General features: G+C 42.3%; 1 protein-coding gene across 3 annotated transcripts in view; it reads right to left on the bottom strand.

The window, feature by feature from the left end:
* MCTP1 (multiple C2 and transmembrane domain containing 1) overlaps positions 1-12,717 on the bottom strand; it is a 559,099-nt gene that overhangs the window by 311,533 nt on the left and 234,849 nt on the right. For all 3 annotated transcript variants that reach the window (XM_059725021.1, XM_059725023.1, XM_059725022.1), the window contains exon 2: positions 11,918-12,032. In XM_059725021.1, coding sequence (XP_059581004.1) covers positions 11,918-12,032 — 115 coding nt within the window. The remainder of the gene's footprint in view (positions 1-11,917; positions 12,033-12,717) is intronic.

Below are 12,717 nucleotides of genomic sequence, written 5' to 3'. Positions count from 1 at the left end.
CAGAAGCTGATTTACTGATTTAGCCATAGCTTGCTGGGTACACCATATAACAGAGGTGTCAAAAATTTGGCCTCTGAGCCAGATCCCGCTGTGCCACCCATGGATCTTGAACTGACTCCATGCACTCCATGTGGCATGTGGGGCCAGTTCCAGTGCACACTCTACACAGTGCACGGGGCTAGTTCCAGTGCATGCACTACAAGGCATGGGGACTGGATCAGGCATGTGCATAACATGCAGCACATACGTTGCCCAGTGCCATGGTGCTCACAGCAGATCTGCCCTGCATACTGGATCCAGAGTTGGGGCCAGCACGTGGATCACTGGGCCACTCATCTGATCTATGGACCAACCCTGCACCAGTTACCTAGCTTGTTGGGCATGATGAGTTAGACACCCTTGCCACATAACATTAAATGATTTTGTCACTACATTTCCAAGGTATCTCACTCAAATGAAATAAACTAGAACATACTGATCATCTGTTCAACACCAAACAATGTAATTAGTGCTTTTTCCTAGAAGTTGTTTAAATAAATCTACAGATGTTTTTCACACAATGCCCATTTGTATATCTACACAGTCTGGTAAACTTTAGTTAGAAGCCAAGCAAGTTTTCAATTTTTATGTAGTTAGTGCCTTAGTATCTCATTTTTTAAGTAGAATCTTAGTTAATAAATAGGTTTTTTTAAATGAAACTATAATTTTCTTTCCAGAGAAGTTGGCCATATTCCTAGAAAATTCTCTGCAAATACATATTTATGAAGCATATTTTTGACACAGCCAGAATTCAATATAATAGCCTTTAGAAAATCTTAATATAAACTAAATTTTTTACCAGGTTTGATTTATATGTCTCTCTCCTGTTGCAATATGGTCTTTTGTATAGCCTTTCTATTCCAATATGATTTCCTTTGTGTTGAAAAGCATGCTGCTTTAAGATTCAATTAAGATTTTTTTTTAAAGTAGTATTTAAATTACATGAAAGTGCATTTTGGCATGTCTTTTTCTTGGCTAGCATAAGATACATATCCAAAAGGCTCTTTCAATAATTTGGCATTCAACTATCCATTATGCTGTCTATAATGCTTTTCTAATTTTGTACTGTTGACTGTTTGCTACATTAGAAAGATGTTTGAATTGCTATACTAATGATCTGTACTTACAATCCATTTGAATTCTGCCTCCAGCAAATATTTCAGAAGAAATCACCATATTCTACCTGACCAACTGTGTAATATTATACAATTGGGAAAATTTTCACTCAAGCTCAGCTAAATGAACATTTTATGCTCTGAAAAGTAAGGATGAATAATCTCTGAAATTATTTTAGTGTAACAGCAGATGGGGCCTACGATAGTTTTTAATCAAACTAAGAATTTAATTTACAATATAGTTTACAACCATGAAATCCATAGGTCAGATGTATGCTGGGTAATACTGAATTTTCCTTTACGTCATTTAAAAAAATTCTGCACTTAATTTGACTGTCCCCTGGCTTTTATCATTTGAAGCAGTATAAAATAACAAAGCCTAATAGGTATTTTCCCAAGCACTCATCATTTTTACACACTTCTGTCCGATTTCCATTTACTCTTCCTTTTCTAAACACAGGTCCAGATTGTGTAAAGCTTTATCATTTGTGTTGAACCTTCTGCATGATGAACAGTTCACTATGTATATGGGACTACTCACAGTGTACAATGCTAAGCTTCTATGCAAATCTTGGCATTATAAGGAACTAAATGAGAGGATCCTTCATTATTTTTAACTGGAGTTTTCCGATTTGTTTCTCTATATCTGTTTAGTTATGCCTCCTAACTGTCCTCAGTGTAGACTGCTAGTATAATATTTATTTGTGTTAATAATTTCTATCAGAAAAGGCAAGTTAAATTGAATTCATCAGTCTTTATTTTTTATAAAGGAATACATTTCTTATAATCTTATTTCTTTACTATTTATACTTATGTATATGCCTATGCATGTGCACATACTCTTCATTCTAGCTTTTTGTGTTGAGAATCAAGGGGTGTTTATACATGTGCTCTGGGAAAGGGTGGGGAGTGCTTTAATTAGAGCAGCTCCAAGATCTGTTCTAATTAAAGCGCATGAAACATCACATATATTAGCATCCCCACACTGAAAAACAGCAACCCCCACCACCATTTTTCAGCATGGGGACATTGATGCATGTGACGCTGGAGTCTGCTGGAGCGCAGTAATTACCACACTCCAGCAGACTTGATTAGTCAAGTCTTCTCCGACACACTGTGATCACAGCACATCAGAGCAGCCTCACTGTAAGTGTATAGGCACCCAAGAGTTTTACATGTAGGCCCACTCCTGCAACTAGCTTCACACAAGCAGATTCCTGTATCCCTACAGAGCTAAAGTAAACGTATTGGGCTCTGCATGGTCTCACGCATCTGCTCAGATGAATCGAGTTATCCAATCATGTCCTCAGACTGGGGACCATGTCATACAGGGCACTTAGTATGTGTTAAATCTGTGAAATGCTATGCAATGTTAAAATTAGAACATGTTCTGAAAAGATGCACAGTAATATTTTCTATGAACTCTAGCATGCACAGATCGCAATCCATCACTAAAGGGTTACTAAACAGCTATTTTGGCATGCTGCACTGGAGCAACTTTTCCCCAAATTTCTAAAAGTGGCCAAAAGCAGCCCAGAGGAAAGCGCTAAGTGACCAATTGTCTTCCTGAGTATGAGAATTCCAATCCCTCCTAGACCTGGCATGGGATCTCTAACCCCACCTGGACCGACTGTCCGACCTGTAATTAGATATCCTGGGGCTTCCTGGAGATGACAGGTGGAGGAACTGAGTAAATCCTTGCCCTGGCTGCTCTAATCTATAGGCACTCTGTGCTTCAGCAGCGAGAGATCCTGCCCTGGTAAGGCACTACTTTGAGGACCATGTTGCTGCCATGGTGTCATGCTGGCCCACTTGCAGGAGGCACACATGATGCTGCATAAGATGTGGTGCTGCAGGCCTGCTGTCAGATGTTGCCTTGTCACTGCTGGGCACTACCGGTTTTGTTTGGACTGGCAGGAGCAGCTCATGCTCAGAACCTGGGACAAAAAGCAGTAGTAGTGAAACTTTAGGATGTTCCATGGCACATTTATGGACCTTTGTGCCAAGCTGTCTCCCCTACTGCAGCACCATGACATTGGGCTTCCAAGGTCTGTCCATCAAGAGACACATGGCCTTGGTGATTTGGAAGTTGCCAAACACCGACAGCCTCTGTTTTATCATCAACCAGTTCAGTGTGGGGCAGACAACAAAAGTGGCTATGCAAGAAGCGTGCAATGCCATACTTGCGGAGCTGGGGCCTCATTTCACCTGGCTCAAAGTCCTATAGATGGTCTTCCCTCCATTCAAACAAATGGGCTTCCCATACAGCACAGGGCCATCAATGGGATCCATATACCCATTCTGTGCCTCCCTCACTGTGGCTCAGATTACATAAATCAGAAGGGGTTCCTTTCAATTATACCCTAGTGAGTCATGAATCACCGAGGGCACTTCACTAACAGGGTTGGGTGGTCAGGCCAGGTACACAATGCCCACATATAGAAGAACTTCAGTTTCCCAGAAATGATGGCACAGGGTGAGATTGCCCCTGGTACTCCCACCATGCATTTCGGTGGACTGATCATTCCCCCTTTGATATTGGGGACCCAACCTATCCCTTGCTTCCCTGGCTCGTGAAGTCATAAATTAGCTGGCTGGGTCCCAATCGAAGTAATTGGATAACTCTTGCCACAGAAGAGAAGGGCCACCCCTCCCATGGTGTTCAGCAGACCTCTTGCTCATATCTCTACTCCCTACTTAGCATCCAGCCACACCAGGCAAATGCAAGGCTCCCGCTGGCTGAGGCAGCTGGCATATTTGGCATGTATGTGGCATGCCTGGCTCGCTTCTTCTTGCTTCCTCTAACCATGTGGTGGCAGCTGCTGACCAAGGAAGGGTGGGGGAGGATGGGCGAGAAGCAGCCAGCCTTCAAGGTAACCCACACTGACATGAGGCTGGTGGCATTGCTTCTGGTCAACTGGAGGAGGGTAGGTGACTACAGTCTTGCAATTCTAACTTAAACTTCCCTGGCACAGATTCTCTTCCACAGCAATAACCACCCTGGCCAAAAAGAACTTTCACAACTCTTGCAACAGACTGGAAGGATACATGGGCCTGGAGGGTTAATCCCTGGCCCTTTTCTGAGCTCCTCATCGGTTCCAGGAACTGGTGGTTCTAAGCCAGAGAAGTCTGCTAAACAATTTTTAACAGCTCCTCTGGCCAATCCTGCCAGTAGTGTCAGCTTGGTGTGCAGAGGGGTCCCCGAGCAACTCCAACATCTAATCTCACTGGTCCCCTGGATATTTTTATTTATGGACATCCTCTGAGTGGGAATGTCCTTTTGTGTTCTTTGGATGTCATCAGCACTAAAACTTCCTGAGCTCTCACGCACCAGAGAAAACTCTGAGGAGTGAAAAAGTAGAAGGAACCTTGCGTGTGTTTCTATAGTTAGCACGTATAGTGCAGCAGTGCTGGACTCCCATGTATACTCTTACAGGTGTATTCTGCATTGGACAGAATACAATGTCCCCTCCTTTCTAGTAAATTCCAAAGGCTGGGGGCAATCTGTACTGATTGCCATCTCTGCACCTAGGTACTTCCCTGGGTCATGTGCCACCCCCAAACACTGATCACCCCACCGGTTACCCTTTCTTCCCTGGAGTTGCTGGATCTTACCAGAAATAAGTGTTGGGTTGTCAATGTCCACTTGTTTGATGAGGACCTCATCAAGGCTGTCTCCATTTGGGGCATCCTGGGCCTGGGTAGGGAACAAGTCCTCTGAAGAGGCATCCTCATGCACCTCAATACACTTTGAGCACCTCAAGTCCTTGTAAAGGGGCCCCTCAATAACCCCTGCCAATTCCCTCAGCACCCTGGGGTAGAGATCATCTGGACCTGCTGATTTGAACACATCCAGCCCCTCTAGAAGTTTCCTGACTAGGTCCTGACAGACCCTGGGCCTGGCTGTGCCTCTCTTGGGCCCATCCAGAATCCTGGTAGTAAGAAGAAGGAGTTGTGCTTTATATAAAAACGTGGTATGATTGCTAAGATCTCCAGTACAAAACTGAAGACAGGCCTGTTGAAAGACTCTGGGTTCGGGTCAGAGGGGAGAACAACAGTGGTGATGTCATGGTGGGGGTCTGCTATAGACCACAAGACCAGGAGAATGAGGTGGACAAAGCTTTCTTCAAACAGCTAGTGGAAGTTTCCAGATCACATGCCCTGGTCTTCATGGGGAATTTTGATCACCCTGACTTCTGCAGTTAGGGTAATACAACAGTGCACAGGCAATCCAGGAAGTTTTTGAAGAGCATTAGGGACAACTTCCTGGTACAATTAGGGGCCATGCCCTTCTTGACCTGCTGCTCAGAAACAAGGAAGAATTGGTGGGGAACATAGAAGTGGATGGCAACTTGGGCAGCAGCAACCATGAGATGATTGAGTTCAGGATCCTGAGGAAAGGAAGGAAGGAAGGAAGCACAGCAGTAGAGTAAATACCCTGGACTTCAGAAAAGCAGATTTCAACTGACTCAGAGAACTGATGGGCAGGATCCCCTAAGTAGGGCAATCTGAGGGTGAAGGGAGTCCAGGAAAGTTGATTGTATATTAAAAAAAACTTACTGAGAACACAAGAACAAACTATCCCGATGTGCAGGAAGACCAACAAGTATGGCAGAAAACCAGTTTGGCTCTTCAGTGAGTTAAAACACAAAAAGAAAGCTTACAAGAAGTGGAAACTTGGACAAATGACTAGGGAGGAGTATAAGAGTATTGCTCAGGCATGCATGGATGAAATCAGGAATGCCACAGCATAACTGGAGTTGCAGCTAACAAGGGACATGAAGGGTAACAAGAAGGATTTCTACGAGTATGTCAGCAACAAGAGGAAGGCCAGGGAAAGTGGGAGTCCATTACTAAATGGGGAGGCAACCTAGTGACAGATGATGTAGAAAACGATGAAGTGCTCAATGCCTTTTTTACCTCAGTCTTCACAGACAAGGTCAGTTCCTAGACTACTGCACCTGGCAGCACAGTTTGGGGTGGAGGTGAGCAATAAACAGTGGTGAAAGAACAGGTTAGGGACTATTTAGTTAATAGTAAATAGTATCTGGCCAAGGGGCCAGATATGATGCATCCGAGGGTGCTGAGGGAGTTGGCTGATGTGACGTCAGAGCTGCTGGCCATTATCTTTGAAAACTCATGGCAATTGGGAGAGGTCCCAGATGACTGGGAAAGGGCAAATATAGTGCCCATCTTTAAAACAGGGAAGAAGGAGTATCTAGGAAACTATAGACAGGTAAGCCTCACCTCAGTCCCTGGAAAGATCATGGAGCAGGTCCTCAGCATCCATTTCTAAACACTTGGAGGAAGTAGTGGTGATTACAAAAAGTCAACTCAGATTCACCAAAGGTAAATCATGCCCAGCCAATCTGATTGCCTTCTTATGACCAAAGGACTGGCTCTCTGGATGTGGGAGGAAAACTGTGGACATGATATACCTTGACTTCATACGGTTTTTGATATGGTTTCCCACAACATTCTCACAAGAAAGCTACGGAAGTATGGGTTGGATGAACAGACTGCAGGATGGATAGAAAACTGGTTGGATCATCAGGCTAAGAAGGTTTAATCAATGGCTTGATGTCTAGTTGGCAGCCATTATCTAAGTGGAGTGGCCCAGGGATTAGTTCTGGGTCTGGTTTTGTTCAATATGTTCATTAACAACCTGGAAGATGGGAAGAAGTGCACCCTCAGCAAGTATGCAGATGACCCCAAGTTTCAGGGAGTAATAGATACACTGGAGGGTAGGGCTAGGATTCAGAGAGACCTCAACAAAACTGGAGGACTGGACCAAAAGAAATCTGCTGAGGTTCAATAAAGACAAGTGCAAAGTCCTGCACTTAGGAAGGAACTTTCCCATATTCAGGTGCAGGCTGGAGACCGGCTGGCTAAGCAGAAGCTCTGCAGAAAAGAACCCAGGGGTTTCAATGGACAATATGTTGAATATGTGCCAACAGTGTTCCCCTGTTGTCAAGAAGGCTAATGGCATACTGGGCTGCATTAGTAGGAGTGATGCCAGCAGTTCAAGGAAAGCGATTCTTCCCCTCTACTTGCCACTGGCAAGGCCACATCTGGAGTAGTGTGTCCAGTTTTGGGCCCCTCACTATGGAAAAGATATAGACAAATCAGAGAGAGTCCAGCAGAGAGCAATGAAAATGGTTAGTGGGCTGGGCCACATGACTTCTGACAAGAGGCTGAGGGAACTGCACTTATTTAGTCTGGATAAGAGAAGACTGAGGGGGGATTTACTAGCATCCTTCAACTACGTGAAGGGTGATTCCAAAGAGGATGGAGCTAGACTGTTCTCAGTGGTGGCAAATGACAAAAAAAAAGAAGCAATCATCTGAGGTTGCAGCAAGGAAAGTTTAAGTTAGATATTAAGAAAACTCTCTCACAAGGAGGGTAGTAAAGCATTGCAACAGGTTACCCAGAGAGGTTATGGAATCTTTATCCTTGGAGGTTTTTAAGACCCAGCTAGACAAAGCTTTGGCTGGGATGATATCGTTGGGGATGGTCCTGCTCGAGGCATTCTTCTTCAGGTCTGAGGAGGAGCTTGCTTTTCTCTTCAGACCTGAAGAAGAAAGCCTTGCATTTGAAAGTGTGTCTAACATTATCCCAACTATGCAACTGGCCTAATAAAAGACATCACCCCCAAAAAATCTTTGCCTCAAATAATTTCTGGACCATCATAGTTAATATCATTAACATCACTCCAACACCAATATGGCAAAAATACCAATATAGAGACCAGAAGAACTTTATTTTCTTTTCTCCCTACTATTAAAATTGCAGTTTATATTTTAGTAAAGGTCCTCCCTATGAAACAAAACTTCTATACTCAACCCTAGACATTACTAAATATGTATAAAAGGAATGTAATTAATATCAAGTAGCTACAAAAGGCTAGCATTAAAACCAAACAATGTTACATGTTTAAACAGGCATTTGTACATACTTTATTATTGAAACTGGGAGGCGGGATAGGCACAAGTGTAGGATGTCTCATCTAAAAAGAGGACATGATGAAGAACTGAACTGCATTTACTTCCACCATGCTTAGCATAAAGCAACTCAAATATTTCGTTTCCGGTATAAGGATTTATTTTCAAATTGCAAAATCAGCACTACTTTATGTGCAGCTGCAAATTGTTGGTTCTGTCATGAGAAAAAGAATGATATTCTTCACTTCCCTTGTTGTGATTATCAACAGTACTATTTTTCAGCTAATAACCATGATTACTGTTGACAGTGCTTCTTATTGTAGTTAGTTATATAAATACAGCTGCACACTTTTCCTTTTCTTGCTAAAACTGATTTAGACCTCTGTATTTCAGTTTGGGAAACAGGAAGTGTGCAGGATTCATATGAAATCTACTACATGTACTTGAAAGAGTTCAACAGCCTGACAGTGAAGATATGAGTAAGAATATGACTTTCATTATGTTACAACATATTCTGAATAGATTCCTGTAAACAGACAGGAAACTTTGGTTAATAAATTAACATCAGAGAAGGTAAAAGAAAAGAAAATTCAATCTTTATCCTGTAGTTTACCTATTCCTTAAGAAAGAAATTCAGTGCACCAGCAGATAACCCAAGTAATCAGACTTTTATGCAGGTGACCTGCACAAGAGTTGAAGGAGATGGGCAGGGAAGAAATTCACTACCCACTTCACTAGGTCTATTTGGAAGCATTCCTGTGGCAAGTGTTTCAGTTTCTCAGTTAGAATACCAAAGTAGAACCACCATGCTGCTAGCTCAGGGTATTAAGGTATGTATCTCATGACCCCTCCTTTTGATTGCCAATCACCACCTTGTTCCCTGGCCTACACAAGCATCTCTGCAATATGCCAGGAGTTCAGAGTCTCCCTTCCCTGCTTATTAATTAGTGTCCCCATATCCCTGAATTCACATCAGTGGGATGAAGTGCTAGATCCAAAAAAATAATTTAGGACAACTTTACACAGTAAACTTTCCATGTGCCTCCAAACTCTGCAGACTGTCAGCCTGACCCAAAAGAAGCACAGCCATGTCTGCACAATGCCACAAGCACGGTAAGTAGCACAGGGCCAGGTTAACTGGCCATAACAGTGATGACCAGCCAGGTTTACACAGAGCAGCCTGGCATGGCCAAGGGCACTGCTCATAGGCACACCAAATTTATTGTTTAGACATGGCTATAGGCAAGCAGGCAAAACTGATGTATTTAAACATTGATACACCATTGCAAATGCCTATATAGACAAAGTGCCTCTCTGTTTGACTGTAAAAGTTCCCTAGCCATCCCTTCCCTCAGCAAAGTGCTGACCCCAGAAAGACTCTTGCACAGAGTGAGTTTGACACCCCTTGATGATAGTGTGACATCTGTTCTTGTGTTTCCTTTTTCTGGCTCAAGGACTCTGGCACTCTTGTCTACAAGGTGCACACCTTTAACGGGAGGGGTAGAAAGTGCCTCTGCTCAGACTAATCTGTAACCCAGTGGTTAGACCAGTCTCTTGGGTGATGAAAAATACGGGTTTGATGCACTTGCTCAGACTGTACAAAGAACGGACCCCAAGCCTCTTCTTTCCTGGTAAACTGAACTCTAACCACTAGGATATTACATTAAAAGTGTGCAGGGCCCACCCACTATCTCCTTTTCTGTCTGTTTGATCCCTGCTCAGTTTTTTGAAAGTATGATTGTAGATTCTTATTGTCAGTAGATTCTTATTATCAGGAGATTGTCAGGAACCTGCTTAGAGAGGGGCAGGCTTTAAGAAATAATTCCCTGTGCAGTGTTTCCATTTGCTAGCTTTAGCCAGCATGCAACTAATCTAAACTGCCATTTGGAGGCACCTAACTTTCCTCATGCACTATATATATTGGCAGCTTAAGCACCTACTCAAGGTTCAGGTACCAGATACACAAGAATAACACACTGTAGTGCCTAATTTTTAGGTGCCCTGGTACTTTAATTATGTATTATTCTAAGTACCTTAATTATACAAAAATAATGATAATAAAAGGTAATTGTAATTGTTAGTTACAGCAGTTTTCCTCATATATAAAGCATGACATTTACAATCCCAGTTTCATTTCACTTGTAAACAAAACAAATAATACTTGTATTCTGACACTTTTTACCTTTTGAAACCAAGCAAACTATATGGATTTGTCTCCAGTTCATGGAATGAATCATTTTAATATCTTGTTTTATTAACACTTGAAGTACAGTTTGTTAGTACATCTATATATCAAAAGGAAGAATCCAATAACAGGTTGTTCTTGCAAAAAACCCCAATACTTATAACTCAGCTGAAGCAGTGTATATCTGGAATAACTCCATTTACCTATGACATGCAGCTGAGATCTCCATCAGGTTAAGTAACTGATCATCTGATCAGTGATCCCATTTCTTTGACAAATTCTGTTTCTCTGAAAGTCTAAACATTTATTTTTGCCTTGAAGGTTCCACTACAGCCCCTTGATGTCGAATGGAAAATACTTTGCAACAGATCTACATTGTTTAGTATAGTCTTATGATTGAAGTGATGCTCAAAAAAAATGGAGTTTGTATTTTGACATTGATACAGAGAATGGATAATATAAAGTAAAATCCAAAAATTGTGAACATAAAAGTCCCCCAAACTATCATATCTCCCAAAAAACAATTATTCAGTTTGGAGTCATACAGTTTTGATTTTAGAAGAAGGAGAAAAGGTATAAGCTCTGGCGAGATTTCTACCTATTTGGTTTGTTTTGGAATTCTTGTGCCAGGGGACCTTAATAAGTGAATGGAAGCAAAAATAACTTTTTCATATATAATTTGCTGTTCAGAAAAGTCAAAATGGACTAAAGACAGAATATGCTGGTGATCTGATTTTGAATGGGAGCTGCCTGTGCAGGTAGAGAAGAAATAAATACAACTAAACTAGGTATTGCTGTGGGTCAACTTTTTTTTTCTAAACTAAGCTGCCCAATGTGTATCCCAAATGCAACTTATGAAATATTAGGATTTGACCAAAAGTTGCATACTCTTATATTGAAAAAGTTAATGACAAAAGTAGTCAGAGGAAGATTTATTGCAGGTGCATTATTTACCAGTGCAGCCTGCAGGGCCACATTTAAGCAAATCTATTCTCAACTAAATTGATCCAAGTCTTATAGCTTTTCTACATGGTGTCTCTTAGGAAAGTTAAGCCCAATTAAAAAAAACCATGAATCAAAAGAACATTTAGTTAAACTACATTAAAACCCTGTGTGGCTGCTTCAACTCTGACAAGGAGTATCCTTGCTTACTTAATGGCAGCTGATGCATAGGTCATTAAGGCCAGGTACAGACATTACACTTTTACTGGTATAAGTGATAGGAAACTGGTCTACACCCATAACAGAACAGAAGTTCAGCACACAGACTGGTTTAAAAAATGGAGGAACCCAATCTAAGATTTGCCCTCTCCTCCCTAGGGCGAATGTTTTTTCTGTTTGTTACCAATCTAAACTGTGCCATTTACAGAAAACCGTGCAACTTAGATTGATTCTGCCTTGGGTTTTTTGAAGATCTGTACTTAGCCTAATAGTTTAACTAAAGCACTTAAATTTTAGACCTTTTGTTAATTCAGTTTTTCCTTTCTTAGTGTCCCTGGGTAAGCAAGCCTATAGAGACATTTTATAAATTAATTTGACTGATTAGCAGTATTGCTACTTTAGTTCATTTAATGACCAAATACATCACTTACAGAATATGCATATGGCAAGACAACATTTCATCAGAATATTCTTACCTCCACGATCCCGTGCTGCTAAATTTTGTCCCTTCTTCAATGTGATGTCCAACTGGTACATTCCTGGATTAGCTGACAGGAGATCTGCATTACTGGACCCAACTGCATTTGTTCTCTGAAAAAAAACCCAAAATAAAACTTATAACTGCATGGTTCACAAAACACTATTAGCAAATTCATAGAAAAGTACTAATTATAACCCAAGTCATACAGCACAAATTGCAAGTTGGCAAGGGGATCTAAGAGACTAGATGTCAGAAGGGAAATGGTTGTACTCATTGGGGCACTTGTATAGGTGATGCCATTACCATGTACACGTGACCTCATGGAGACCCCAGCCACAGCAGTATTGTGAAAGCTCAAGGCTGGGATTGCCATGGACACCAGCCCCAGCTGGTCTCAATGGCAAACTGTGGAGTTTGCCACAGTGCTGGCAAACTGTGCAGTAGACCAGGGCAGGGGGCTGCTCCAGAGCCACTAGGATCTTGCAATGGGGGCAGCTTGCTCTGGACAGGGCAGAGCCGTGATCTGTAGCCTGAATGCTCCAGGCAGAGGTGTGCAAACAGAGGATCGCAGCTCTGCCCCAGCTCCTTGCAGCGGTGACAGCCTGATCCAGAGCAGGGGCAGAGCTGCAGCCCCCTGCCTGCATGCCCCTGCCTGGGTGTGCAGGCTACAGATCGCAGCTCTGCCCTGACTCTGGAGCAAGCTGCCTCCATTGCAAGATCCCAGAAGCTTTAGAGCAGTCCCTAAAACAGGGAGCCCCCTTTGTACACTCCCCTTCTGGGCACTGATATAACAAA

This window comes from Alligator mississippiensis, chromosome 3 (genome assembly GCF_030867095.1).
Source record: "Alligator mississippiensis isolate rAllMis1 chromosome 3, rAllMis1, whole genome shotgun sequence".
Classification (NCBI taxonomy): Eukaryota; Metazoa; Chordata; order Crocodylia; family Alligatoridae; genus Alligator; species Alligator mississippiensis.
This window is presented reverse-complemented; position numbering and strand designations above follow the sequence as displayed.